General features: G+C 39.0%; 1 protein-coding gene across 9 annotated transcripts in view; it reads right to left on the bottom strand.

The window, feature by feature from the left end:
* The window catches only part of bt (projectin protein bent), a 3,328,983-nt gene that overhangs the window by 2,589,825 nt on the left and 713,176 nt on the right, over positions 1-25,982 (bottom strand). For 8 of the 9 annotated variants that reach the window (XM_067757812.1, XM_067757814.1, XM_067757820.1 and 5 more), the window contains exon 8: positions 2,191-2,492. The exons of the other annotated variant lie outside the window; for it this stretch is intronic. In XM_067757812.1, the coding sequence (XP_067613913.1) occupies positions 2,191-2,492 (302 nt within the window). The remainder of the gene's footprint in view (positions 1-2,190; positions 2,493-25,982) is intronic. 9 annotated transcript variants of the gene reach the window in all.

Here is a 25,982-nt window from a genome sequence, read left to right as displayed (position 1 = left end):
GTTTTCCCTTCGACTTTTTTATGGTAATACCAGGGCCAAATATATCCCATATGTATTTTGGTCCCGGTTGGAGTCGGTTTATTTTCCTATGGAAGTTAGAAAACTAAAACAATTTTTTTTTTTTGAATATAAAACTTAAAATCGGTAATTAGCAGATGATTCCATACATAATTCCGGAAACTTCCCAATACCTTTTGAAAGGGTACGACTAGAAAAAATAATTTATTTAATTTGTAAGGACTACCCACATACACATGCACACCTCAACGCAGTGGCGGATCCACGGGGGAGGACCTGGGGGAGAGTTGTTGAATTTCATTACAATAGATTTCTTTAATTGACAGTTATTTAAAAGAAAACGTGTGATGATAACCCCACGGACGAATAGACGGATGAATGGATGAGCAATGCTAACATAAACTTTTTTTCAGTTGAGACTACCGATTTTTCCGGTTGACTTAAGTAGGATATAAAACAAATCACTTGGGGTTACCACCGACTAAGTCGATAGTGGCCACCGAACAAATACAATTTTTTTTTCTTAAATTTTTTTTTAATTTTAAGGTTTTTAAAATTAGTCTTGTTTTTTTTTATTTTTTCTACTTCTAATAAAGAACAAAGTTTGCTCATTTAGACAACCAATAAGCTCAGCCCAGCAAATAAATTTTCTTTCCAATTTTAAATAATTTTTCCCGCATGAAGTTGGAAAAATATTTTGATGTCACTTCTACCGGACTGTATGTAATATTTGTTACAAATATGGGCCAAATTGGACATCGCTTTCTATTCATGTATGTATTATGTGTTCCAAATATGAACCAAATTGGTCCAAAAATAGGATTTTTACGAATATTTACGATCCTGGCGCCATCTAGCGGCGATTTTTTTTCATAGGTCGCTTTCTATTCTTGCATGTATTATGTGTTCCGAATATGAGCCAAATCGGACCACAAATACAATTTTTGTTAATATCTCGACCCTTGCGCCACCTAGCGGCGATTTTTTCATAGTTCGCTTTCTATTCTTGTATGTATTATGTGTTCCAAATATGAGCCAAATCGGACCACAAATACGATTATTGTGAATATCTCGATCCTGGCGCCACCTAGCGGCGATTTTTTTCTGATTATTGCATTGTCATCGGCTTCTGAACTATATTCCAAGTTTAAAGCTTGTAGCTTATCGGGAAGTTACTTAAATTTCAATTACAAAATTCGTGCCAACCAGCCAGCCTGTCAACTCAAGCTAAATAAAACCGTTTAAAAAAACTAAGTTCATAGACTGTGTAGCCGACTCTTTTAAAACCCATGACGGTTTATCATCAACGATCCACCCATTGAAGGCTTGACGTTTAGCGTATCAAGCCATAAAAGCACTTTGCAAGTTACTATTTAAAACTCGTTTTCCACTTTTTGTGATTTTTATTCTTTATCACCGTCAATTGAGTGCGCCTGTGAGGTGGTATTATCTCATTAGACGAGGATTTTTATCGCAGCCCATATGGGTTTTTTAAGCTCTAGCTTTTTGTTAGAATTCAGTATTGGGAAAGTATTTAACGTTATGTTACAAATATAACAAACTCGGGGTTAAGGTGATAATCGAAAGTATTTAATGTTATGTTTGGTTTTACTGGTCTGTAAATAATAAATAATCATCTTTATTTGTTGTCCTCAAGACCGAGATTGTTATTTTCGTAAAACGTATATTTTACAAGTTATTTTTTACTGAATAAGTATACATAGAAAATGAGTAAACTAGCGTATCAAGCGATCAATGCACTTTAAATATTTCTATTTATAACTCATTTTGTCCTATTTATTGTTTTTATTCTTTACCACCGCCAATTGAGTGCGTCCATCAGGTGCTATCATATCATTAGACGAGAATTTTTTGTAGCCTATTTGGATTTTCTTTAAACTCTTGCTTTTTGTTATTTTTTCCAGGTGATTTCAGTAAACTGAAAGTATTTAATGACATGTTACAAGTATAATAATCAACCAGAAAATAATAAATAAAAACACAAAAATCGAAAATGACTTCCCTATTAGACGAATGGTTTGGAGTCAAGGTAAACACTCAAACGAGCAATTATAAAATTTTGTAAGATTTTATCTTTTTTATCACAACTTATAAACTCGTTTATGTGTTATATAAATTAACTTGAACCTATTTGTACTTTAATAAATATACCTTCAAAGTTCAGGGCTATATTGGCATTGCTTTCGCCATACATATTTACAGCATTACATCGGTAATTGCCACCATCGTGCTTAGTCGGATTTTGTATCTCCAATGTTAATACAAATGTGTCCTTGGAAATAGCTTTTCTCGACATCTTTGTACGCTTTGAATCTTCAATTTTGTTATCTGCGCAGTGCCACGTTACATCCGGTACAGGGTATGCTTCTAATATACATTCCATTATTAAAACATCTTCCTCTTGTCGTATGGTTGGTTTTTTTGGAAAACGGGGCGATCTACAATCCGGTATCCTATATTAATAATTTGGAGTTGTAATTTTAATTTTAGTAGAATAATTTGTTTCAGTACGTTGTGAATAAAGGCACTCCTTTTTTACATACACCTTCCATAATAGTTAAAAATTTTGTACATACATACTTATTGCTCGTTTTTGCGCTGACTACTTAACTGTGTTGGCTACATAGCTGCGTTGTCAGGAAAATAATTCCCATGGACAGTTCAATGAAAATTATTTTATAATTTAAACGCACAGATTAGCTGTTGTTGCAAAGCGGTCATTGCCCTGTTGCTTAAACGTTTATTAGCAAATGTTTTTGTTTCATCGGCCGATTGATAAAGGATTCAAGGTTCGATTCGAGCTCAATGCCAAAACAATAATTTTTATGACTACGGTGATTAAATATAGTTGGTAATAGGAATAGAAGAAGCAATTTATCAGTCAAACAAACCACCGCTGTGTAGCTAAATGGTTAACGCAGCGTGCCTAAAGCGTATTGATGATGAAGGCTTAGCACCTTTCGAAATGGATCTATCTGCGCAGATATGGCAGGTTGTCTGAAAAATTTTCTACTTACTATTCCAAAAACAAAATACAATTTTTCAAATTTAGAAAAATTAAAAAATAACAATAATTATTATTAGAGAAAAAATTTTGTTCTGGCCTTGAGCTCGAATCGAACCTTGAATCATTTATCAATAGGCCGATAAAAACAAAAAGAATTGCTAATAAAACCATGAGCACTTGGGAATGTCAAACAAAGTAATTGACAATAAACAAAAATCCAGCATTATCAGTGATTTGCACCAGATGGCGTAACACTGAATAAATATAGTTGGTAAGAAGGAATAGAAGTAGCAAATTTGTCAGTCAAACAAACCACCGCTGTATAGCTAAATGGTTAGCGCAGCGTGCCTAAAGCGTACTGATGATGAAGGCTTAGCACCCTTCGAAATGGATTTATCTGTGCAGCTATGGCAGGTTTTCTGAAAAATCTTCTACTTACTATTCCAAAAAACAAAAATACAATTTTCAAAGTTTAGAAAAATTAAAAAATAACAATAATTATCATTAGAAAACAATTATTGTTCTGGCCTTGAGCTCGAATCGAACCTTGAATCATTTGTCAATAGGCCGATAAAAACAAAAACAATTGGTTTTATTAATTATTAATTATGAGCACTTGGGAATGTAAAACAAAGTAATTGACAACAAACAAAAATCCAGCATTATCAGTGATTTGCACCAGATGGCGCAACACTGAATAAATATAGTTGGTAAGAAGTAGCAAATTTGTCAGTCAAACAAACCACCGCTGTATAGCTAAATGGTTAGCGCAGCGTGCCTAAGGCGTACTGGTTATGAAATGAATCTATCTACGCAGCTAAGACAGGTTGTCTGAAAAATCTTCTACTTACTATTCCAAAAAAACAAAAATACAAATTTTCAAATTTAAAAAATTAAAAAATAACAATAATTATCATTAGAAAAAAATTATTGTTCTGGCCTTGACCTCGAATCGAACCTTGAATCATTTATCAATAGGCCGATAAAAACAAAAACCATTGTTAATAAAACCATGAGTACTTGGGAATGTCAAACAAAATAATTGACAATAAAAAAAAACCAGCATTATCAGAGATTTGCACCAGATGGCGCAACACTGAATAAATATAGTTGGTAAGAAGGAATAGAAGTAGCAAATTTGTCAGTCAAACAAACCACCGCTGTATAGCTAAATGGTTAGAGCAGCGTGCCTAAACAATAATTATCATTAGAAAAAATTATTGTTCTGGCCTTGAGCTCGAATCGAACCTTGAATAATTTATGAATAGGCCGATAAAAACAAAAAGAATTGTTAATAAAACCATGAGCACTTGCGAATGTCAAACAAAGTAATTGACAATAAACAAAAATCCAGCATTATCAGTGATTTGCACCAGATGGCGCAACACTGAATAAATATAGTTGGTAAGAAGGAATAGAAGTAGCAAGTTTGTCAGTCAAACAAACCACCGCTGTATAGCTAAATGGTTAACGCAGCGTGCCTAAAGCGTATTGATGATGAAGGCTTAGCAACCTTCGAAATGGATCCATCTGCGCAGCTATGGCAGGTAGTCTGAAAAATTTTCTACCTTCTATTCCAAAAATAAAAAATAATTTTTTGTTTGCTGGGTTGGAGCTCTTTTGGTCGATATGTATAAAGAAAAAACCAAGAGTTTTCACTTTTCTCTTCTATGCATTTCGACGCTTCCGCGTCATCATCAGGAAGTCTATTTTATTTTCAAACAAACAACATGAAAAATACAATACGAATCATTATTTTCAATAAACATTACAAATTCTACATTAAAACAATAACTCACAGTAGTTTAATTAGTTGTACAAACACAATAATATCACAGGTACAGGACAATCGACACATTCATTTTTCTTATTTTCTATTTTTGTTTTTATCATTTTTTATTATTGCTGTATAAGCGCTATTTGTATTGTCAATGTCTTCTTTAAAATTCATGACATTCGTCATATGTTAATGGATGCGGAGACTTTCCAGTGTCATCTTTCTTTTGCATCTTCTCTCAACATTTATAATTCTTGCGTTCCCAAAATCAGCTGTATGATCGTTGGCAGTCAGGTGTTGAGAAAGCGCGGTATTTGTTTTTCTGTTTTATGCGTCCATTTCATGTTCGTGTATTCTCGTTCTCAATGCTCTTTTCGTTGTGCCAATGTAACATTTACTGCAAGCATTGTTGTTGTTACCGTTGCATTGAATTTTATACACTACATTGCATTGTTGTTCCTTGTCTATTTTGTCTTTTGTTTTTGCAAAGAAACGATTAATAATCATAATTCTCCTGTCTGTTTGTCCATTTGATGAATTAGGGTCCATTTCTTGTGTCGTATTAATTATAAGCTTTTCTATTAGTGTATTCGGGTAGTTATTTTTGAAGAGAATATTTTTTATTTTCTTCTTGTTTTCTTCTATGAAATTGCCGTCACTTAGAAGGTGTATTTTCCTTATTAGACTTGTTGCTGTGTTAATTTTCTGCTTCCATGGATGATTGGAGTGATAATTGATAATTCTTCCTGATGTCATCGACTTTGCATACCAGTTGAACGTTAAGTTTTGGTTTTTTTTGGTGTATTTCTACGTCTAGGAAGGCAATTTTGTTGCTCTGTTCTAATTCTTTAGTAAATTGTATCTTGGTATGCTGTGCATTAAAAACTGTTAGTATGTCTTCCACGTCTTTAGCCTTAACAATTGCGAATATGTCATCTTCATATTTGGTTATGTATTTGACATATATATCTTTGCTTTTTAATTCAGCGAGGCTGTCGTCCAATATTTTGTCCAGAACGATATCTGCAATGGTTGGAGATAGCGGGTTGCCATTTGGCATTCAGTAGATTTGTTTGTATAGGGTGTTGTTATATGAAAAGTAATTGTTGTCACGTAAGCAGAAATCGAGTATCGTCTGGAACTGTTTTTTGTCTATTTGTGTATGTAAAAAGAGATACGACGTCGAATGAAATGAGAATTTCGTCGTCTTGAATTGTGAAATTATTGATTTTTTCTTTAAGTTGAAGTGAACTTTTTATTTTAAGATCTTCGGATATAATTTTTTCTAAAATGCTTCCTTGTCGATTGTCCTGAACCTGTGATATTATTGTGTTTGTACAACTAATTAAATTATTGTGAGCTATTGTTTTAATATTGAATTTGTAATGTTTATTGAAAATAATGATTCGTTTTGTATTTTTCATGTTGTTTGTTTGAAAATAAAATAGACTTCCTGATGATGACGCGGATGCGTCGAAATGCATAGAAGAGAAAAATAAAAACTCTTGGTTTTTTCTTTATACATATCGACCAAAACAGCTCCAACCCAGCAAACAATTTCATAAGGAATTTGGTCCAATCAACATATAAAAATTAATTTTTCAATTAAAGAAAATTAAAAAAGAAGCAATAATTATCATAAAAGGTATTGTTCTGGCCTTGAGCTCGGATCGAACCTTGAATCCTTTATCAAGATGCCCATAAAACAAAAACAATTTAATAAAATTGTTTTTTTTTTTTTGTTTCCCTGTCTTCAATTTTTATAACTTTTGAACTACGTAAAAACAACTGAGGAGTTGGGTGCAAAAAAGGAATAAGGGTGAAATATCCCTTTTTGCATAAAATAGAGTATTAGGAAGAATAGATCCAGTTTTGTACCCACGACAAATATTTTTTTTTATATCTATAAAACTGACTTCATGGCTTCGCAAAATGTAAAGCTCTGTGCTAGTTTTTCGCTTTGTTTTTAAAAAACAATTTAGTTACTCACACTCCTATATGGTGTGATTTCGCAGAAATTTTATATTTGACCTTTTTTACATACATAGGAAGTGGGACATACAAAAATTTAATTAACGTACTACTGTTCCTTTTATGTTATATGCAAAAAGGTAACAACTATTCCCAATTTATTTGGTCGTTTTGGCGAAAACTGTGAAAAAGGGACTTAACACAGAATTAATGAGCGTAACACCGGTAAATAATAATTATTATTAAATTATTATTTTGGTTTTATTGCGAAAAACTGAAGGGAGGAAACATTTACTGGCATATTGCGATGGTACCATTTCGGAAACCGCCACGTCATCATCGTCATGCAATTTCGTAGTGTTTTTATTCGTTTCAACAGGTTTCACCGGGATCGAACCGCATAACAATTATTGAATAACAATTATTATTTACCGCTGCTAAACTCATTAATTATTTAAAATCTTAAGTAAAATTGAACACACCATTAAACATACAAACATACATATAAATATATAAACTGAGCAGAAGCTTAAATATAGTACAAAGTGAGGACCAAATAAAACATCATTGATTTGGCCCACACAAAACGACCCCACAACATATTTAACACAGCATTAACACAACAGCCAGTCACAAAAGGCCCTAGCACCATGATAAACCAACAAGTCTCAGCAACACAACTAGCGATCACAACACTTAATAGTAACACGGCAAACCAACAATTCTCAGCAACACAACTAGCGATCACAACACTTAATAGACACACGACAAACTAACAAGTCTCAGCAACACAACGAGCGACCGCAACATTTAACAGCAACACGGTAACCATGGAAACGCACGTCAACCATACCAGAGTTACACTCACGCAGACGCACCGACATAAGCCGCAGCAGAGACGCACAGTCGCTAGCCGTAAGCGAGACAGGCCGACGCAGGGCGTCACAGAGATACATTTACGCACACCCAGGCAACGAACAGGACTGTTAGCCCACCACTAGTCATAGAGCAAGCATCAAACGAAGTGAAGAATACATACATATATTTTTTTAATTACATTTGCCTATTATAGCTATAATATATAGAGTTAAAGCAACAAAGTGAATTTTATATGGAAACGATTTGAAAGGTGCTCCGAAATACAAATTTATTGTAAGCGAACCTTGGGCACGGCGGGTATACCCCAGCTTTTATTGAAGAAGCACCAGGGCAAGAAAAAGCTTCGTTAAAATTGGCGCCCGAGCAGGGACCCTGCAAATCGTACAACGTCAGAAGGAACATTCCTGTTTAGAAACCTAACCGTAAAATGGCCGACCAGATTGATACCACGTGGTTAGACAACATTTCAAAGGAGCAGCTGATATCCATCACACAGGAATTGGGTATTGAGCAGACAGGCACGACCCGGGAGATCCGAAAGCGCATAGCAGCATTGGAAAATGTTGGCTCGGAAATACACGCAAAATTTTTATCCCTAGAAGCCGCTTATAGGGAGACTACAGACACGAGTGTGTTAAATGAGGTTAAGACACCGATTCCGTCGAATGGAGGGGGAACCATGAACATCGCCGATAGACCAGCATAGCAAGACCAGTTCGTGTTTCCTCCCAGGAACACAGCACCCCCACAACAGTACTTATCATCAGGAGCAACGGTATTATCCAGCGGAACATCTCAGACACCGGAGCGGAATACGCAACCCGCGCAACCGTACTTACCATCGGGAACAACGGTACCAGCCATAAATTATACATCTGAGGTAACTCAAGCACCGACCGTTGTGTTCGCACCCATCATCGACCAAGTGCGGAAGTGGTCAGTTAAGTATTACGGTGGACGAGATCCGTTAGCGTTCATCGAGCGGCTAAAGGAGTTAACCGAAGTGTACGCGCTAAACGTGGATCTCTTACCAAAAACCATGTCCGAGCTACTAAGGGGCACCGCGCTACAATGGTATCGCAATAGCTATGCGCACTGGGAAAGGTGGACAAGCTTCAAATAGGATTTCTTATGTTTCTTCCTGCCAGTCAGGTATTTCGAGCGTCTCGAGGATGACATACGCCAACGAAGCCAGCATAACAGGGAAAAGTACAAGTATTACGTGCTAGCGATACAGAGCTTGATGAGAGACGCAAGATACAACAGCGAACAGCGGCTGGAATGAATCTTCCGTAATAGCCACGCCGATTACCTACTTCACATCCGTCGGAGGGACTTCACCAATCTCCCAAAACTCTTAACCCTTGCCAAGAAATACGAGAGCATACATGAGGACTATCGAAGACCATCAGGCGGACATAGCCGCGAAGTTACGCGACACATCGCAGGTGACACGACCCTGATATCACCACCGCCTGCACCTACACCACCGCCACCACCAGCGAACATACCGTACTACACACCTCCAGGCAATCAGAGATTCGACCCCAAAAACGTATGCAGGAGGTGCGGTGAACAAGTGCACTACGCCAATAGATGCCGAAAGCCACGGACATTTTTTTGTTGGGAGTGTGCTGCAGTCATATACGCACAATCGAATACTGCCGTCGACGTCAGGGAAACGACAGGGGACTTCACGAAGAACATGGCGCAGTGAGCCCAAAGAACCCAGCGCCGAATCGGCAATAGTAATGTACGAAGAGCATGGCCGCCTTTACGCCGTAGCCAGGCTCGGCGCGGAATCAGTCGAAGCGGTCATCGATACAGGGGCATCGAGAAGTTTCATTTCGAGCAGCCTTGCAGAACGTGTGGTAAACTCTGGGAGCGGAGAAATGGTGAGAGTGGCCATCAAAATAACGATGGCAAACGGGACTAGCAACACAATCTTCGACGCCATAAGGACTGAGGTACGCCTCGGAGAAGCGTTACACCACACAGTTTTACACGTCATGCCCGGAGCAATGGATGACATCATACTGGGCCTTGATACGCTAGGGAGCATGGGGGCAACCATATCCTGCGGAGGAGGTCATCTCGCGCTATCCAGGCTAGTTACACAGCATACATTGCCACCAGCCGAGCTGACACAGATCACGGAGGAGATAACGCCGAGTGGGGTGACGACAATAAGCCGAGCACAAGATTATCCTGACATACGATCGCCCTATCAAGCAACGTTACTTCCCACGCAACCCAGCTATGCGGACCATCTTCAACAAAGAAGTTGAGGAATTACCTCAGAAAGGATGCATCGAGCCATCCTGTAGCCCACACAGTGCACCAATTGTACTAGCCAAGAAGAAATACGGGAAGTGGAGGTTATGCGTTGACTATCGGCAGCTCAACGCCCGGTCCGTTCCCGACGCATACCGCTTACCCAGAATACAACATATACTGGACAAGCTACAACGAGCGAAGTACATCAGCAGCTTGGGCTTGAATAATGGCTACTGGCAAATACCACTCGAGCCCCAGAGCCGTCCCTACACAGCTTTCACGGTAACGGGACGCAGGTTATTCCAGTGGCGCGTTATGCCGTTCGGCCTACACTTCGCACAGGCAACATTTCAAAGCGCGCTAGATCATGTTATTGGGCCGGAGATGGAACCCTAGGCTTTCGCATACCTCGATGACATAATCGTCATAGGATCCACCTTTGAGGAGCACATTCGCAACTTGAAAGAAGTAATGCTACGAATGCAGCGCGCCAACCTTAGAATTAATCCGGAGAAATGCGAATTTTTCAAGAAGGAATTCCGATACCTAGGACACGTAGTAAGCGACAGGGGAATTCACACCGACCCCGGGAAAGTTGCAGCCATCAAAGACCTGAAACCGCTAACGAACGCGACAGAGGTGCGTCAATATCTCGGTATAGCATCTTGGTACCGACAGTTCGACTTCGCCACGATCAGCCAGCCACTCACAATCCTGCTGAAAAAGGGCAAACACTGGAAGTATGGGGCCGAACAACAGGAAGCCTTCGAGGTCTTAAAGCAAAAACTCACGGAAGCACCGATACTTGCCTGTCCGGACTTCACCAAGACCTTCACCTTACAAACTGAGGCAAGCAATTTCGGGCTGGGCGCCGTATTGACACAGGACTTGGAAGGCGGAGAACGCGTGATCGCCTACGCCAGCAGAACTCAACAATGCGTAAACCAACTACTCGCCCACCGAGAAGGAATGCCTCGCGATAGTCTGGGGAATACGCAAGATAAGGCCATACTTGGAAGGGTACCGATTCAAGATAATCATGGACCATATGTCTCTAAAGTGGCTAAACTCCATCGAAAGCCCCATTGGCCGTAAAGCACGATGGGCCTTGGAACTTCCGCAACACACTTTCAACATCGAGTACAGAAAAGGGAAGCTGAACCTGTTAGCGGACGCACTATCACGACAGCCACTGAAGGCCCTACGACTGGAAACGACAACAGAGCGACCATGCAAGTGGTGGCACAAGCGCGTGAACGAAGTGAGCACTAACCTCGAGAAATATTCTAAATACATAATACAAGATGGACAACTGTACCGCCATATTCCCTGCCGGTCACACGATGAAGAAGCGGTCTCTTGGAAATTTTGTGTACCTACACCACTGCGACAACGAGTATTAGAAGAAAACCACGACATCCTAAGCGCTGGACACATGGGCATCCGCCGGACGGTAGCGCGGATTGCCAACAGGTACTACTGGCCCGGCATGTTTCGGGACCCCAGTCGATACGTAAGACAGTGCGAGTATTGCCAGAAATACAAGGAAGCACAGCAAAAGCCAGTTGGAAATATGCTCACACAGGTGGCCCAAGAACCATTCGCCAAGGTATGCGTCGATTTCGTCGGACCACTCCCACGATCCACACACAGGAACGCGATGCTATTAATATTTTTCGACGCTTCAGCAAATGGGTGGAACTGATCCCCACGCGGCGCGCTACAGCAGAGGGCCTTCGCCGCGCGTTCAGAGAACGCATCCTCGCAAAGTTTGGTGGTCCCAAGATACTGATATCGGACAACGGCGTTCAGTTCACCAGCACAATGTGGCAGCGTTACCTCAAGGGAATGGGGATACGACAACAATTCACGGCGCCCTACACCCCGCAAGAAAACCCAACGGAGCGGGCGAACAGAACAGTCAAGAGGATCATAGCACAACTCGCCAGATCACCGCACAACAGATGGGATGACCTTCTCCCAGAGATCGAGCTGGCCATCAACACCAGTATGGCCGCGTCCACAGGATACAGTCCAGCTTTCCTCGTACAAGGACGGGAACCACGACTACCAGGGACATTGTTTGACGAGGTCAACCTGGGGACGGGCACAGCCACCACCACGGCAGAAGAAAAATCCGACAGAATGCAAGAGGCATTCAGAATAGTGAGGAAGAACATGGAACGAGCGACGGAAGATCAAGCACGGCACTACAATCTACGGCGGAGAAAATGGACCCCCGTAGTCGGCGAACTAGTGCTCGAAAAGGAACCCCATCTCTCCAAGGCCGAGGAAAATTACGCGGCAAAGTTCGCCCCCAAATATGACGGACCCTACCAAATCCTAGGATATGTATCACCAGTGATATTCAAAGTACGAAAATACAACGGAGGAAAGGAGCAAACAGTCAATATCACGGAACTTAAGGCATATCATGCAGCAGAGACCATCGCGTGAAATTAAAATAAATCCAAACAAATTTTAATGTCAAGGATGGGAGGATAAACAAGCACCGGGCATTCTATCGCAAACCACCGAGGTAACAACACCGTTTTCTTTTGCTACGCCAAACTGACCAACAGCGTCAAGCATATGCGCCAGGAGGAGGAAGCAAAGCGTCCGAAGGTCGTATTGCTCGAAGGAGCTACTGGCGGCAACGTCAGACGCGCACACGTACACTGACGTCGCACGCATCATTACACCATCAGCCGCTACTGGCGGTAACGTCAGCAACAAGCGCGCAACTACACGCGAACACACGTACGCTGACGTCGCACGCATTATTACACCATCAACCGCTACTGGCGGCACGTCAGCAGCAGGCGCGCAACTACACGCGCACACACGTACGCTGACGTCGCACGCATCATTACAACATCACACACTACAGGCACCGACGCTAACACCACGAACATCGAATCAGCCGCAGCCGCAGCTTACGCCAGCACAAGCGTCAGACGCGCAACAGAAGCAGCCAGACGGTCAATCGAACTCGTGGTACGCACCACGCGCGCGTCGAAATGGGAGGAAGCCGCGGCCAAGGCCTACAATAGGACCGGAAAATCACCGCTAACAGCCACACTTGGTAGGATAGACGTGGAGGCAGGGCAGTTACCGGCAGCCATCGAGCTCTCCTCGGATGAGAACACAGCTCCACAGGAGAGAGACACGCCTAAAACAATATTCCCGGCAGGACCAGGCGGCGTACCCCTCTACGAGACTGACCTCGACACCCTCAACGGATCCAAATGGGACTGGAAGAGCAACACGGATAATAATATAGGACTCTCAGCCCGTTCGTGATCTGGCAGCTGACCCAGAAGAGGAACACAGACGAAAATTACCGACGCATACACCGCTGGGTCCGGAACGTCGACCTGTTTGGAAAGAGTGCGAACCTAGCACCCCACAGCGCAGCTAAACAATGGTACCTACTCGGTTTGGCAAATGCAGCAGTCACCCACCACGTCACTGACACGAAAAGCTGGCAGGAGCGATATGTATGGGTAGCGGAATCAATGCACAGGGCCAAAGTTCCGCACGAAACACAGGCTTGGGCGGATTTCCTCCGGTGGGAATACATACAGCTGTACGGGCACGACGGTTCTAAAGCTCAGGAGCTAGTACTCGAGGTGCCACAACAACACAACAACAACGACTGTGGCGTCTACGTAGCCGAAAACATGGAGAGGGTATTGCGATACAAGGGAGCGGAGAAGGAATACCCGGACTGTGTAGACAGCCCATCACGGAGGAAATGGCGAGCAAGAAGCGGGAGGGGGAGGGGGAGTGTGAGGACCAAATAAAACATCATTAATTTGGCCCTAGCAACACGACAAACCCACAAGTCTCAGCAACACAACTAGCGATCACAACACTTAATAGCAACATGACAAACTAACAAGTCTCAGCAACACTACGAGCGGCCGCAACATTTAACAGCAACACCGTAACCATGGAAACGCAACCATTTGAGCTAGCAACACCAAACACGACAACCATAAAAGGAGCGACACAGCAGCACAGGAGTTAGTTAGCACGGAGCTGTGGTCGTGACCAGAGCTACCAGTGAAGCGCATCTCTCCCGCCTGCCCCGATGGGGACCGTGCCGCGACAGTAATAAACCGCACAGCAGCGACGCGACCGACCTTACGCCTCCGAGACGCCAGCAAGACGCCGACGCAAGGCGCAACAGAGCACAGCAGCAGAGTCACGCAAACATACGATGTTGGCCACAGCCGAGTCACGCAAGCATACGACGCACAGTGGCGCCTCTGCCGTTAAAGCATGGCAAAAATCAAAAAAATCACGAAAGCGTTCGCTAAATCTAATACAGGTTTCTAATAGAGAATTTTCCTGGGATCAAGAATATACAACTTTTTTTCACAGAAAATTATAGTTTACCAGGTAGAGCCGCTCAAAGTTGTCCAATTTTCAACATTGGGAAAAATTTTAAATTTTTCTTCTTTTTCGTTGTATTTAAAATGGTTTTGTGAGTAAAGAGGGCGGCCGGTTGTCGTTTCCTTGTATAGCTATTAAATATAATTTAATTTAGGATTGAAACAAAACCTGTGGATATACCTGTTTTTCGAAATGCCTATTTTTAGGCCCTTTTTAAAACTTTGATGGAAAAAATAAAAAAATGTTAAAATATGTGCTCCGTCAAATTAACAGTAGTTATTTGTGAAATATTCCGTTACCTAAATTCAGAAAGTCTACCTGCGTCGAGCTGCAACTTCACTTTTTACATCAAATAAAGTTAAACAATCTTGGGCATAAATACGCGCCTGAGCAGGTATATATAATTCAGTACGGCCGTAAGGTAATTTTTGTTATTGGAACTTGTTAACAACATACATTTTTTTAGTTACGAATTGTATACCTGAAATTAATTTTAATAATTTCAGTAGGTATATAAAGCTATCCATCATACAACGCACAATATCATTCGTCTTTTGGAGATTAATGTAACAAATCAAAATTTCTAAGTAAGCTCATTACTGCAACGTAATGCCGATATTTTACCTGGATACAAAAAAATTACTCAAGCCAAGAAAGAAGTAGTTCCTCTACGTCCCAAATTAACCGAAGTATCAGCTGAAATTGAGCTACAAAACCTAATGGATCATACGTCTACATGACTCCTTCACAGTTTTACTGAAGAAAAGTTGAAATCACTGCCAAAGGAGCTAGCATTGATAACTAAGTGGGGCTGTGAGTGATCATCAGGACAAAGCGCATAAATACATATACAGATAGTAATATGTTTATGGCTTCTTTTGTGCCATTACGACTAAAAGATGAAGCTTCAGAATATTGGAAAAATCCACGTCCGTCATCAACTATATTGTGCCGCCCGATATTATTTAAATACGAGAAGGAGTCTTCGGAACTCATACAAGCTACAGTGAGTGATATAAAAAATCAAATTGCCAAATTAGAACCAACAATAATTGAAATTGAAGAGGGGAATGTTATTACAATAAAGCACGATTTTCTTCTAACAATGGTCGATGGAAAAGTTTTGAACTTAATAACAAATACGACATCTACAATGAAATGTCCAATTTGTAAGCAGAGCCAAAAGGACTTTGAAGGTCTTGATGATTCAAAACTGACGAACTAAATTATGAGTATGGAATATCTCCTTTGCATGCTAGGATAAGTCGCATGGAATTTGTTTTGAAGCTGGCTTATACACTACCACAACAAGGAGAAGTTTTCGACGACAATAAAACATGTAAGGAGAAACAAAACAGGAGAAAAAAAATAATTCAGGATGCATTCTATAAAGAGATTGGCCTTAGAGTTGACTGTCCAAAGTATGGATACGGAAATACAAATGATGGTAACTCCTCAAGAAGATTTTTTGAAAACGATGAAGTGACTGCTCGCATAACAGGAGTTGATAGAGATATTGTGAAAAAATTGGGAGTAATTTTAAATATTTTAAAATGCCATGAACCAGTTAATGGTCCCAAATTTAGAGAATATACATCTAAATCTACAGGGATGCTGCATCAAAAGTATACTGAGAAGAAACTTACACCAACAGTACATAAAATTTTAGCACATGGAAAAGATTTAGAAGAGTACCAATGCTTACCATTAGGAGAATTGTCTGAAGAAGCTCCATAATCCAAGAACAAAGACTACAAAAGATATAGATGTATGAACACCTGCAAAGTATCACGAGTTAGACAAAACGAAGACCTTTTCAACATGTTAGCTATCTCTTCTGATCCAGTCATATCATCTATGAGGTATGTAAGAACACAAAAAGATCTTACAGATGCGTATAGCTCAGAAATGGTTGCTTTGTTAGATATATGTTCCAGTGACGATGACTATGTTAAGATAAAATAAGTTTCTCACTTCTTATCACAACAATGAAAAAGAGGTTTACTAATCAATTTTGTTACTTTATTGAAAAATAAGATATCTATGTACAAGTTAATTTTTTATTTCAAATAAAAGAATTAATTAATTTAGTAATTTATAAATATATACTTTTCGTTATTGCATTTTTCTAAAGTTTATCAAATTTATTTTAAAGCTTAGGCATTTCGCCTTCAAACGAGCATTAAATTTTTATAGAAATCAATACGTCTGTGGAGTTTGGTACAAATTGGTAAAGCGGTTACTACGATCAAACTTTTTAGCATAAATGGGCAGTGCCACTCCCATTTTCCACAATTCGTTGGCTGTTTAGTCTTGAGCTCAAATAAAATTTCATTGAACCACTTTCAATAACTTTTAGTTATTAACAAAATACATGATTGGCTTGTAAATTAAAAAAAGCATGTCAAATTTTACGATGAATTTTGAAGCACCTTGTTATTGTGGCACCAAAAACGGACATTTGAGTTTTATAAGAGTATTGCCATTTAAAAGAAACAACACGTCTATCGATTTTGGTAGTTATTGATTACGTGACTACTTAGATACAAACAACTCTTTATCATAAGTGGGAAGTGCCACGCTATCTTATCAAAATCATTAGTTTATCTTACTTAATACTTAAATTCGTCATTATAGGACAAATCTCATTTTATTTTTTTATTTTTTACTAAAAACATTTTGTTTTTGCATTGTTTGACGAATTTTTTGAAGCACCTTGTATCTGTGACATTCTGAGCTACCACACAATAAAACTTCAAATAATTAGCTTTCATTTGCATTTTAAATTTTTAAAATATCTTCATTGGTTCAAAAGTTATGATTTTTGCAAAGAAAAAACTCAAAAGGCGCCACTGTGCGACGTTGGCCACAGCAGAGTCACGCAAACATACGACGATGGCCGCAAAAGCGCAACGCAAACACACGACGCTGGCCGCAACAGCGCTGCGCAAACACACGACGCTGACCGCATCAGCGCTACGCAAGCATACGACGTTGGCCACAGCAGAGTCACGCCAACATACGACGCCGGCCGCAACAGCGCTACGCAAACACACGACGCTGGCCGCAACAGCGCTACGCTAACATACAACGCTGACCGCAAAACCGCAACGCAAACACACGACGCTGGCCGCAACAGCGCTGCGCAAACACACGACGCTGGCCGCAGCAGCGCTACGCAAGCATACGACGTTGGCCACAGCAGAGTCACGCAAACATTCGACGCCGGCCGCAACAGCGCTACGCAAACACACGACGCTGGCCGCAGCAGCACTATGCAAGCATAATACGTTGGCCACAGCAGAGTCACGCAAGCATACGACGTTGGCCGCAACAGAGTTACGCAAACATACAACGCTGACCGCAGCAGAGTAACGCAAACATACGAAGTCAACCATACCAGAGTTACGCAGAAGCACCGACAAAAGCCGCAGCAGAGACGCGCAGTCGCCAGCCGTAAGCGAGACACGCCGACGCAGGGCGTCACAGAGATATATTTACGCGCACCCATGCAACGACCAGCAAGGCGTCCTTACGGAACGATCCTAACGGGACACGAGGACGTTTGCCCACCATAAATCATAGAGCAAGCATCAAACGAAGTGAAGAATACATACATATCTTTTTTTGTTACATTTGTTTATTATAGTTATAATATATGGAGTTAACGCAATAAAGTGAATTTTATATGAAAACGTTTTGCAAGGTGCCCCGAAATATAAATTTATTGTAAGCGAACCTTGGGCACGGCGAGTGTACCCCAGCACTTCTTGAAGAAGCACCGGGGCAAGAAAAAGCTTCGTTACAACACAAACAATCTTCTGATGTGAAGAGGAGTGGTACAATACCAATAACAAAAGGCACGCCTAGTACAAATTAATATAAAGACAGAATGTCTCAAATTGTGCGAGAGATTGAAAATGGGATACAACTGAAATTAACTATGAAAGCAAATACAACACAATATTGCAATGGTTGGGCGATTGTGATTTCAGCAGCTTGACCGCGGTCCGATCCCCGGTGAAAACTGTTGAAATAAATAAAAACATTACGAAATTGCCTGACGATGATGACGTGGCGGTCCTCGAAATGGTACCATCGCAATATGCCAGTAAATTTTTCCTTCTTTTCAGTTTTTCCCAATAAATCCAAAATTATAATTGAATAAAAATTATTATTTACCGGTGTTAAGCTCATTAATTCTTAAAAATATTAAGTAAAATTGAACACACCATTAAACATACAAACATATCTGTGGCAATATATTATAACATCTTAAGTCGAGTTAAGTCCAAATCGAGTTAAGGTCAGATTCGGGTTCGTTTCCTTACAATCCACATTTGGGTTCAATCCGTTTCAAAATTCCCCGTTTTTCGAAAAAGTTACAACGGTTAAAATTGTTAATGGCTTTATTTTTTGAATATAATTCGTACGGAAAAATGTCTTACTTAATATTTGATTTTAGCGACCTTTATACGTTTAAATATAAATTTTTTATTTTGCCGGCTCTAGGTCAAAAGTAATAAGACGATTTGGTTTTTTATATTCCCAATATATTTCGATCACCTTCGGAGATCTTCATCAGGGGGCTACAACAATAATACACAATTCAGCTTAGTTTGTAATAATTAACAACAATAACTAAATAAACAATTTTACATATATAATTACATTCATATTTATATACATACATACATTTTTAAGAGCTCACAGAGTATATTAACTTTGATTGGATGACGGTTGGTTGTACAGATATAAAGGAGTCGAGATAGATATAGACTTCCATATATCAAAATCATCAGTATCGAAAAAAAATTTGATTGAGCCATGTCCGTCCGTCCGTCCGTCCGTCTGTCCGTTAACACAATAACTTGAATAAATTTTGAGGTATCTTGATGAAATTTGGTATGTAGGTTCCTGGGCACTCAACTCAGATCGCTATTTAAAATGAACGATATAACACTATAACCACGCCCACTTTTTCGATATCGAAAACGGACGGAAAAGCGATGAAACTGGGTAGGTGGGTTCACCTTATGACGCAAAATAGAAACTTAGTAAAATTTTGGACAATGGGCGTGGCAACGCCCACTTTTAAAAGAAGGTAATTTAAAAGTTTTGCAAGCTGTAATTTGGCAGTCGTTGAAGATATCATGATGAAATTTGACAGGAACGTTATTATATGTGAGCTAAATAAAAATTATCAAAATCGGACGAACACGCCAACTTAAAAAAAAAAAAATTTAAAAGTCAAATTTTAACAAAAAATTTAATATCTTTACAGTATATAAGTAAATTATGTCAACATTCAACTCCAGTAATGATATGGTGCAACAAAATACAAAAATAAAAGAAAATTTCAAAATGGGCGTGGCTCCGCCCTTTTTCATTCAATTTGTCTAGAATACTTTTAATGCCATAAGCCGAACAAAAATTTACCAATCCTCGTTGAATTTGGTAGGGGCATAGATTCTATGAGTATAACTGTTTTCTGTGAAAACGAGCGAAATCGGTTGAAGCCACGCCCAGTTTTTATACACAGTCGACCGTCTGTCCTTCCGTTCGGCCGTTAACACGATAACCTTCGCAAAAATCGATATATCTTTACTAAACTTAGTTCACATACTTATCTGAACTCACTTTATCTTGGCCGAAATCCGAATATGAGCACGCCCACTTTTTCGATATCGAAAATTACGAAAAATGAAAAAAATTTCATAATTATATACCAAATATGAAAAAAAGGATGAAACATGGTAATTGGATTGGTCTATTGACGCAAAATTTAACTTTAGAAAAAACTTTGTAAAATGGGTGTGACACCTACCATATTAAGTGGAAGAAAATGAAAAAGTGTTGCTGGGCGAAATCAAAAGCCCTTGGAATCTTGGCAGGAGTACTCTTCGTGGTATTACATATATAAATAAATTAGCGGTACCCGACAGATGATATTCTGGGTCACCCTGGTCCACATTTTGGTCGATATCTCGAAAACGCCTTCACATATACAACTAAGGGCCACTCCCTTTTAAAACCCTCATTAATACCTTTAATTTGATACCCATATCGTACAAACGCATTCTAGAATCACCCCGGTCTACATTTATGGCTTTATCTCGAAAAGGCGTCCACCTATAGAACTAAGACCCTCTTAAACTACTCATTAACACCTTTCATTTGAGGGCGGCCGGTTGTCGTTTCCTTGTATAGCTATTAAAGATAATTTAATTTAGGATTGAAACAAAACCTGTGGATATACCTGTTTTTCGAAATGTCTATTTTTGGGCCCTTTTTAAAACTTTGATGGAAAAAATAAAAAATGTTAAAATATGTGCTCCGTCAAATTAACAGTAGTTATTTGTGAAATATTCAGTTACCTAAATTCATAAGTCTACCTGCGTCGAGCTGCAACTTCACTTTTTACGTCAAATAAAGTTAAACAATCTTGGGCATAAATACGCGCCTGAGCAGGTATATATAATTCAGTACGGCCGTAAGGTCATTTTTATACTCAGTTGAGCAGAGCTCACAGAGTATATTAAGTTTGATTGGATAACGGTTGGTTGTACATATATAAAGGAATCGAGATAGATATAGACTTCCATATATCAAAATAATCAGGATGGAAAAAAAATTTGATTGGGTCATGTCCGTCCGTCCGTCCGTTAACACGATAACTTGAGTAAATTTTGAGGTATCTTGATGAAATTTGGTATGTAGGTTCCTGAGCACTCATCTCAGATCGCTATTTAAAATGAACGATATTGGACTATAACCACGCCCACTTTTTCGATATCGAAAATTTCGAAAAACCGAAAAAGTGCGATAATTCATTACCAAAGGCAGATAAAGCGACGAAACTTGGTAGATGAGTTGAATTTATGACGCAGAATAGAAAATTAGTAAAATTTTGGACAATGGGCGTGGAACCGCCCACTTTTAAAAGAAGGTAATTTAAAATTTTTGCAAGCTGTAATTTGTCAGTCGTTGAAGATATCATGATAAAATTTGGCAGGGACGTTACTCCTATTACTATAGGTACGGCTAATAAAAATTAGCAAAATCGGAGAAGGACCACGCCCACTTTAAAAAAAAAATTTTTTAAAGTAAAATTTTAACAAAAAATTTAATATCTTTACAGTATATAAGTAAATTATGTTAACATTCAACTCCAGAAATGATATGGTGCAACAAAATACAAAAATAAAAGAAAATTTCAAAATGGGCGTGGCTCCGCCCTTTTTCATTTAATTTGTCTAGGATACTTTTAACGCCATAAGTCGAACAAAAATTAACCAATCCTTTTGAAATTTGGTAGGGGCATAGATTTTATGATGATAACTGTTTTCTGTGAAAACGGGCGAAATCGGTTGATGCCACGCCCAGTTTTTATACACGGCCGTTCGTGTGTCCTTCCGCATGGCCGTTAACACGATAACTTGAGCAAAAATCGACATATCTTTAATGAACTTTGTTCACGTACTTACTTGAACTCACTTTATCTAGGTATGAAAAAGGAACGAAATCCGACAATGACCACGCCCACTTTTTCGATATCGAAAATTACGAAAAATGAAAAAAATGCCATAATTCTATACCAAATACGAAAAAAGGGATGAAACATGGTGAGGTAATTGGATTGGTTTATTGATGCGAAATATAACTTTAGAAAAAACTTTATAAAATAGTTGTGACACCTACCATATTAAGTAGAAGAAAATGAAAAAGTTCTGCAGGGCGAAATAAAAAACCCTTAAAATCTTGGCAGGTATTACATATATAAATAAATTAGCGGTATCCAACAGATGATGTTCTGGGTCACCCTGGTCTACATTTTGGTCGATATCTGGAAAACGCCTTCACATATACAACTACCACCACTCCCTTTTAAAACTCTCATTAATACCTTTAATTTGATACCCATATCGTACAAACACATTCTAGAGTCACCCCTGGTCCACCTTTATGGCGATATTTCGAAACGGCGTCCACATGTGGAATTAAGCATCACTCCCTTTTAAAATACTCATTAACACCTTTCTTTTGATACCCATATTGTACAAACAAATTATAGGGTCACCCCTGGTCCACCTTTATGGCGATATCTCGAAACGGCGTCCACCTATGGAACTAAGGATTACTCCCTTTTAAAATACTCATTAACACCTTTCATTTGATACCCATATCGTACAAACGCATCCTAGAGTCACCCCTGGTCCACCTTTATGGCGATATCTCGAAACCCACCTATACAACTACCCCCACTCCCTTTTAAAACCCTCATTAATACCATTAATTTGATACACCTATAGAACTATGGCCCACTCCCTCATAAAATACTCTTTAACACCTTTCATTTGATACCCATATTGTACAAACAAATTCTAGAGTCAACCCTGATCCACCTTTATGGCGATATCCCTAAATGGCCTATAGAACTATGGCCCACTCCTTCATAAAATACTCTTTAATGCCTTTCATTTGATACACATGTCATACAAATACATTCCAGGGTTTCCCTCGGCTCATTTTCCTACATGGTTATTTTCCCTTATGTTGTCACCATAGCTCTCAACTGAGTATGTAATGTTCGGTTACACCCGAACTTAACCTTCCTTACTTGTTGTTATTGGAACTTGTTAACAACATACATTTTTTTAGTTACGAATTGTATACCTGAAATTAATTTTAATAATTTGAGTAGGTATATAAAGCTATCCATCATACAACGCAAAATATCATTCGTCTTTTGGAGATTAATGTAACAAATCAAAATTTCTAAGTAAGCATGAAAAGTGGCTAGCTGACAAAACATTTTTGGACGAAGAAACGCCTAGCACGTCAACCAATCCAACTAGAGGGAGACCAACAAAACCCATAGAAGAGTGTTCTACCTACGCAAGGAAAAGGAAGCTGTGTGATACCACAAAAGGTATGGCCACGACTCATCTTTCAGAAGCACTGGCTATTAAATATAAAAAAGACGAAGAAAACGTGAAGTCTCATATAACAGAAGCAGTTGCGGTAGCAAGTCCAGTGCGACTGATGAAGATCGAAAACAGCATTCCCACACCACCAAATGCGCTCCCTAGGAAATACACTCCCGAAGAAGCTTTAGCGCTGTTTATAGATCTCGATTTAACGAAGAAAAAATATATTATATTGCGTAAGTCATTACTGCAACGTAATGCCGATATTTTACCTGGGAACAAAAAAATTACTCAAGCCAAGAAAGAAGTAGTTCCTCTACGTCCCAAATTAACCGAAGTATCAGCTGAAATTGAGCTACAAAATCTAATGGATCATACGTCTACATGACTCCTTCACAGTTTTACTGAAGAAAAGTTGAAATCACTGCCAAAGGAGCTAGCATTGATAACTAAGTGGGGCTGTGATGGATCATCAGGACAAAGCGCATAAAAACAAAGAATAAATGTAGACGATGACCCAATTACATATAGTAATATGTTTATGGCTATACAACTACCACCACTCCCTTTTAAAACCCTCCTTAATACCTTTAATTTGATACCCATATCGTACAAACAAATTCTAGGGTCACACCTGGTCCACCTTTATGGCGATATCTCGAAACGGCGTCCATATGTGGAATTAAGCATCACTCCCTTTTAAAATACTCATTAACACCTTTCTTTTGATACCCATATTGTACAAACAAATTCTAGGGTCACCCCTGGTCCACCTTTATGGCGATATCTCGAAACGGCGTCCACCTATGAAACTAAGGATTACTGCCTTTTAAAATACGCATTAACATCTTTCGTTTGATACCCATATTGTACAAACGCATTCTAGGGTCACACCTGGTCCACCTTTATGGCGATATCTCGAAACGGCGTCCACCTGTGGAACTAAGCATCACTCCCTTTTAAAATACTCATTAACACCTTTCTTTTGATACCCATATTGTACAAACAAATTCTAGGGTCACCCCTGGTGCACCTTTATGGCGATGGTGCTGAAGAAGCACCGGGGCGAGAAAAAGCTTCGTTACAACACAAACAATCTTCTGAAGTGAAGAGGAGTGGTACAATACCAATAACAAAAGGCACGCCTAGTACAAATTAATATAAAGACAGAATGTCTCAAATTGTGCGAGAGATTGAAAATGGGATACAACTGAAATTAACCAAGAAAGCAAATACAACACAATATTGCAATGGTTGGGCGATTGTGATTTCAGCAGCTTGACCGCGGTCCGATCCCCGGTGAAAACTGTTGAAATAAATAAAAACATTACGAAATTGCCTGACGATGATGACGTGGCGGTTCTCGAAATGGTACCATCGCAATATGCCAGTAAATTTTTCCTTCTTTTCAGTTTTTCCCAATAAATCCAAAATTATAATTGAATAAAAATTATTATTTACCGGTGTTAAGCTCATTAATTCTTAAAAATATTAAGTAAAATTGAACACACCATTAAACATACAAACATATCTGTGGCAATATATTATAACATCTTAAGTCGAGTTAAGTCCAAATCGAGTTAACGTCAGATTCGGGTTCGTTTCCTTACAATCCACATTTGGGTTCAATCCGTTTCAAAATTCCCCGTTTTTCGAAAAAGTTACAACGGTTAAAATTTTTAATGGCTTTATTTTTTGAATATAATTGTACGGAAAAATGTCTTACTTAATATTTGATTTTAGCGACCTTTATACGTTTAAATATAAATTTTTTATTTTGCCGGCTCTAGGTCAAAAGTAATAAGACGATTTGGTTTTTTATATTCCCAATATATTTCGATCACCTTCGGAGATCTTCATCAGGGGGCTACAACAATAATACACAATTCAGCTTAGTTTGTAATAATTAACAACAATAACTAAATAAACAATTTTACATATATAATTACATTCATATTTATATACATACATAAATTTTTAAGAGCTCACAGAGTATATTAACTTTGATTGGATAACGGTTGGTTGTACAGATATAAAGGAGTCGAGATAGATATAGACTTCCATATATCAAAATCATCAGTATCGAAAAAAAATTTGATTGAGCCATGTCCGTCCGTCCGTCCGTCCGTCTGTCCGTTAACACAATAACTTGAGTAAATTTTGAGGTATCTGGATGAAATTTGGTATGTAGGTTCCTGGGCACTCAAATCAGATCGCTATTTAAAATGAACGATATAAGACTATAACCACGCCCACTTTTTCGATATCGAAAACGGACGGAAAAGCGATGAAACTGGGTGGGTGGGTTCACCTTATGACGCAAAATAGAAACTTAGTAAAATTTTGGACAATGGGCGTGGCAACGCCCACTTTTAAAAGAAGGTAATTTAAAAGTTTTGCAAGCTGTAATTTGGCAGTCGTTGAAGATATCATGAAGAAATTTGACAGGAACGTTATTATATGTGAGCTAAATAAAAATTATCAAAATCGGACGAACACGCCAACTTTAAAAAAAAAAAAAATTTAAAAGTCAAATTTTAACAAAAAATTTAATATCTTTACAGTATATAAGTAAATTATGTCAACATTCAACTCCAGTAATGATATGGTGCAACAAAATACAAAAATAAAAGAAAATTTCAAAATGGGCGTGGCTCCGCCCTTTTTCATTTAATTTGTCTAGAATACTTTTAATGCCATA

The sequence above is a fragment of the Eurosta solidaginis genome, chromosome X (genome assembly GCF_040869045.1).
Source record: "Eurosta solidaginis isolate ZX-2024a chromosome X, ASM4086904v1, whole genome shotgun sequence".
NCBI classification, from domain to species: Eukaryota; Metazoa; Arthropoda; class Insecta; order Diptera; family Tephritidae; genus Eurosta; species Eurosta solidaginis.
This window is presented reverse-complemented; position numbering and strand designations above follow the sequence as displayed.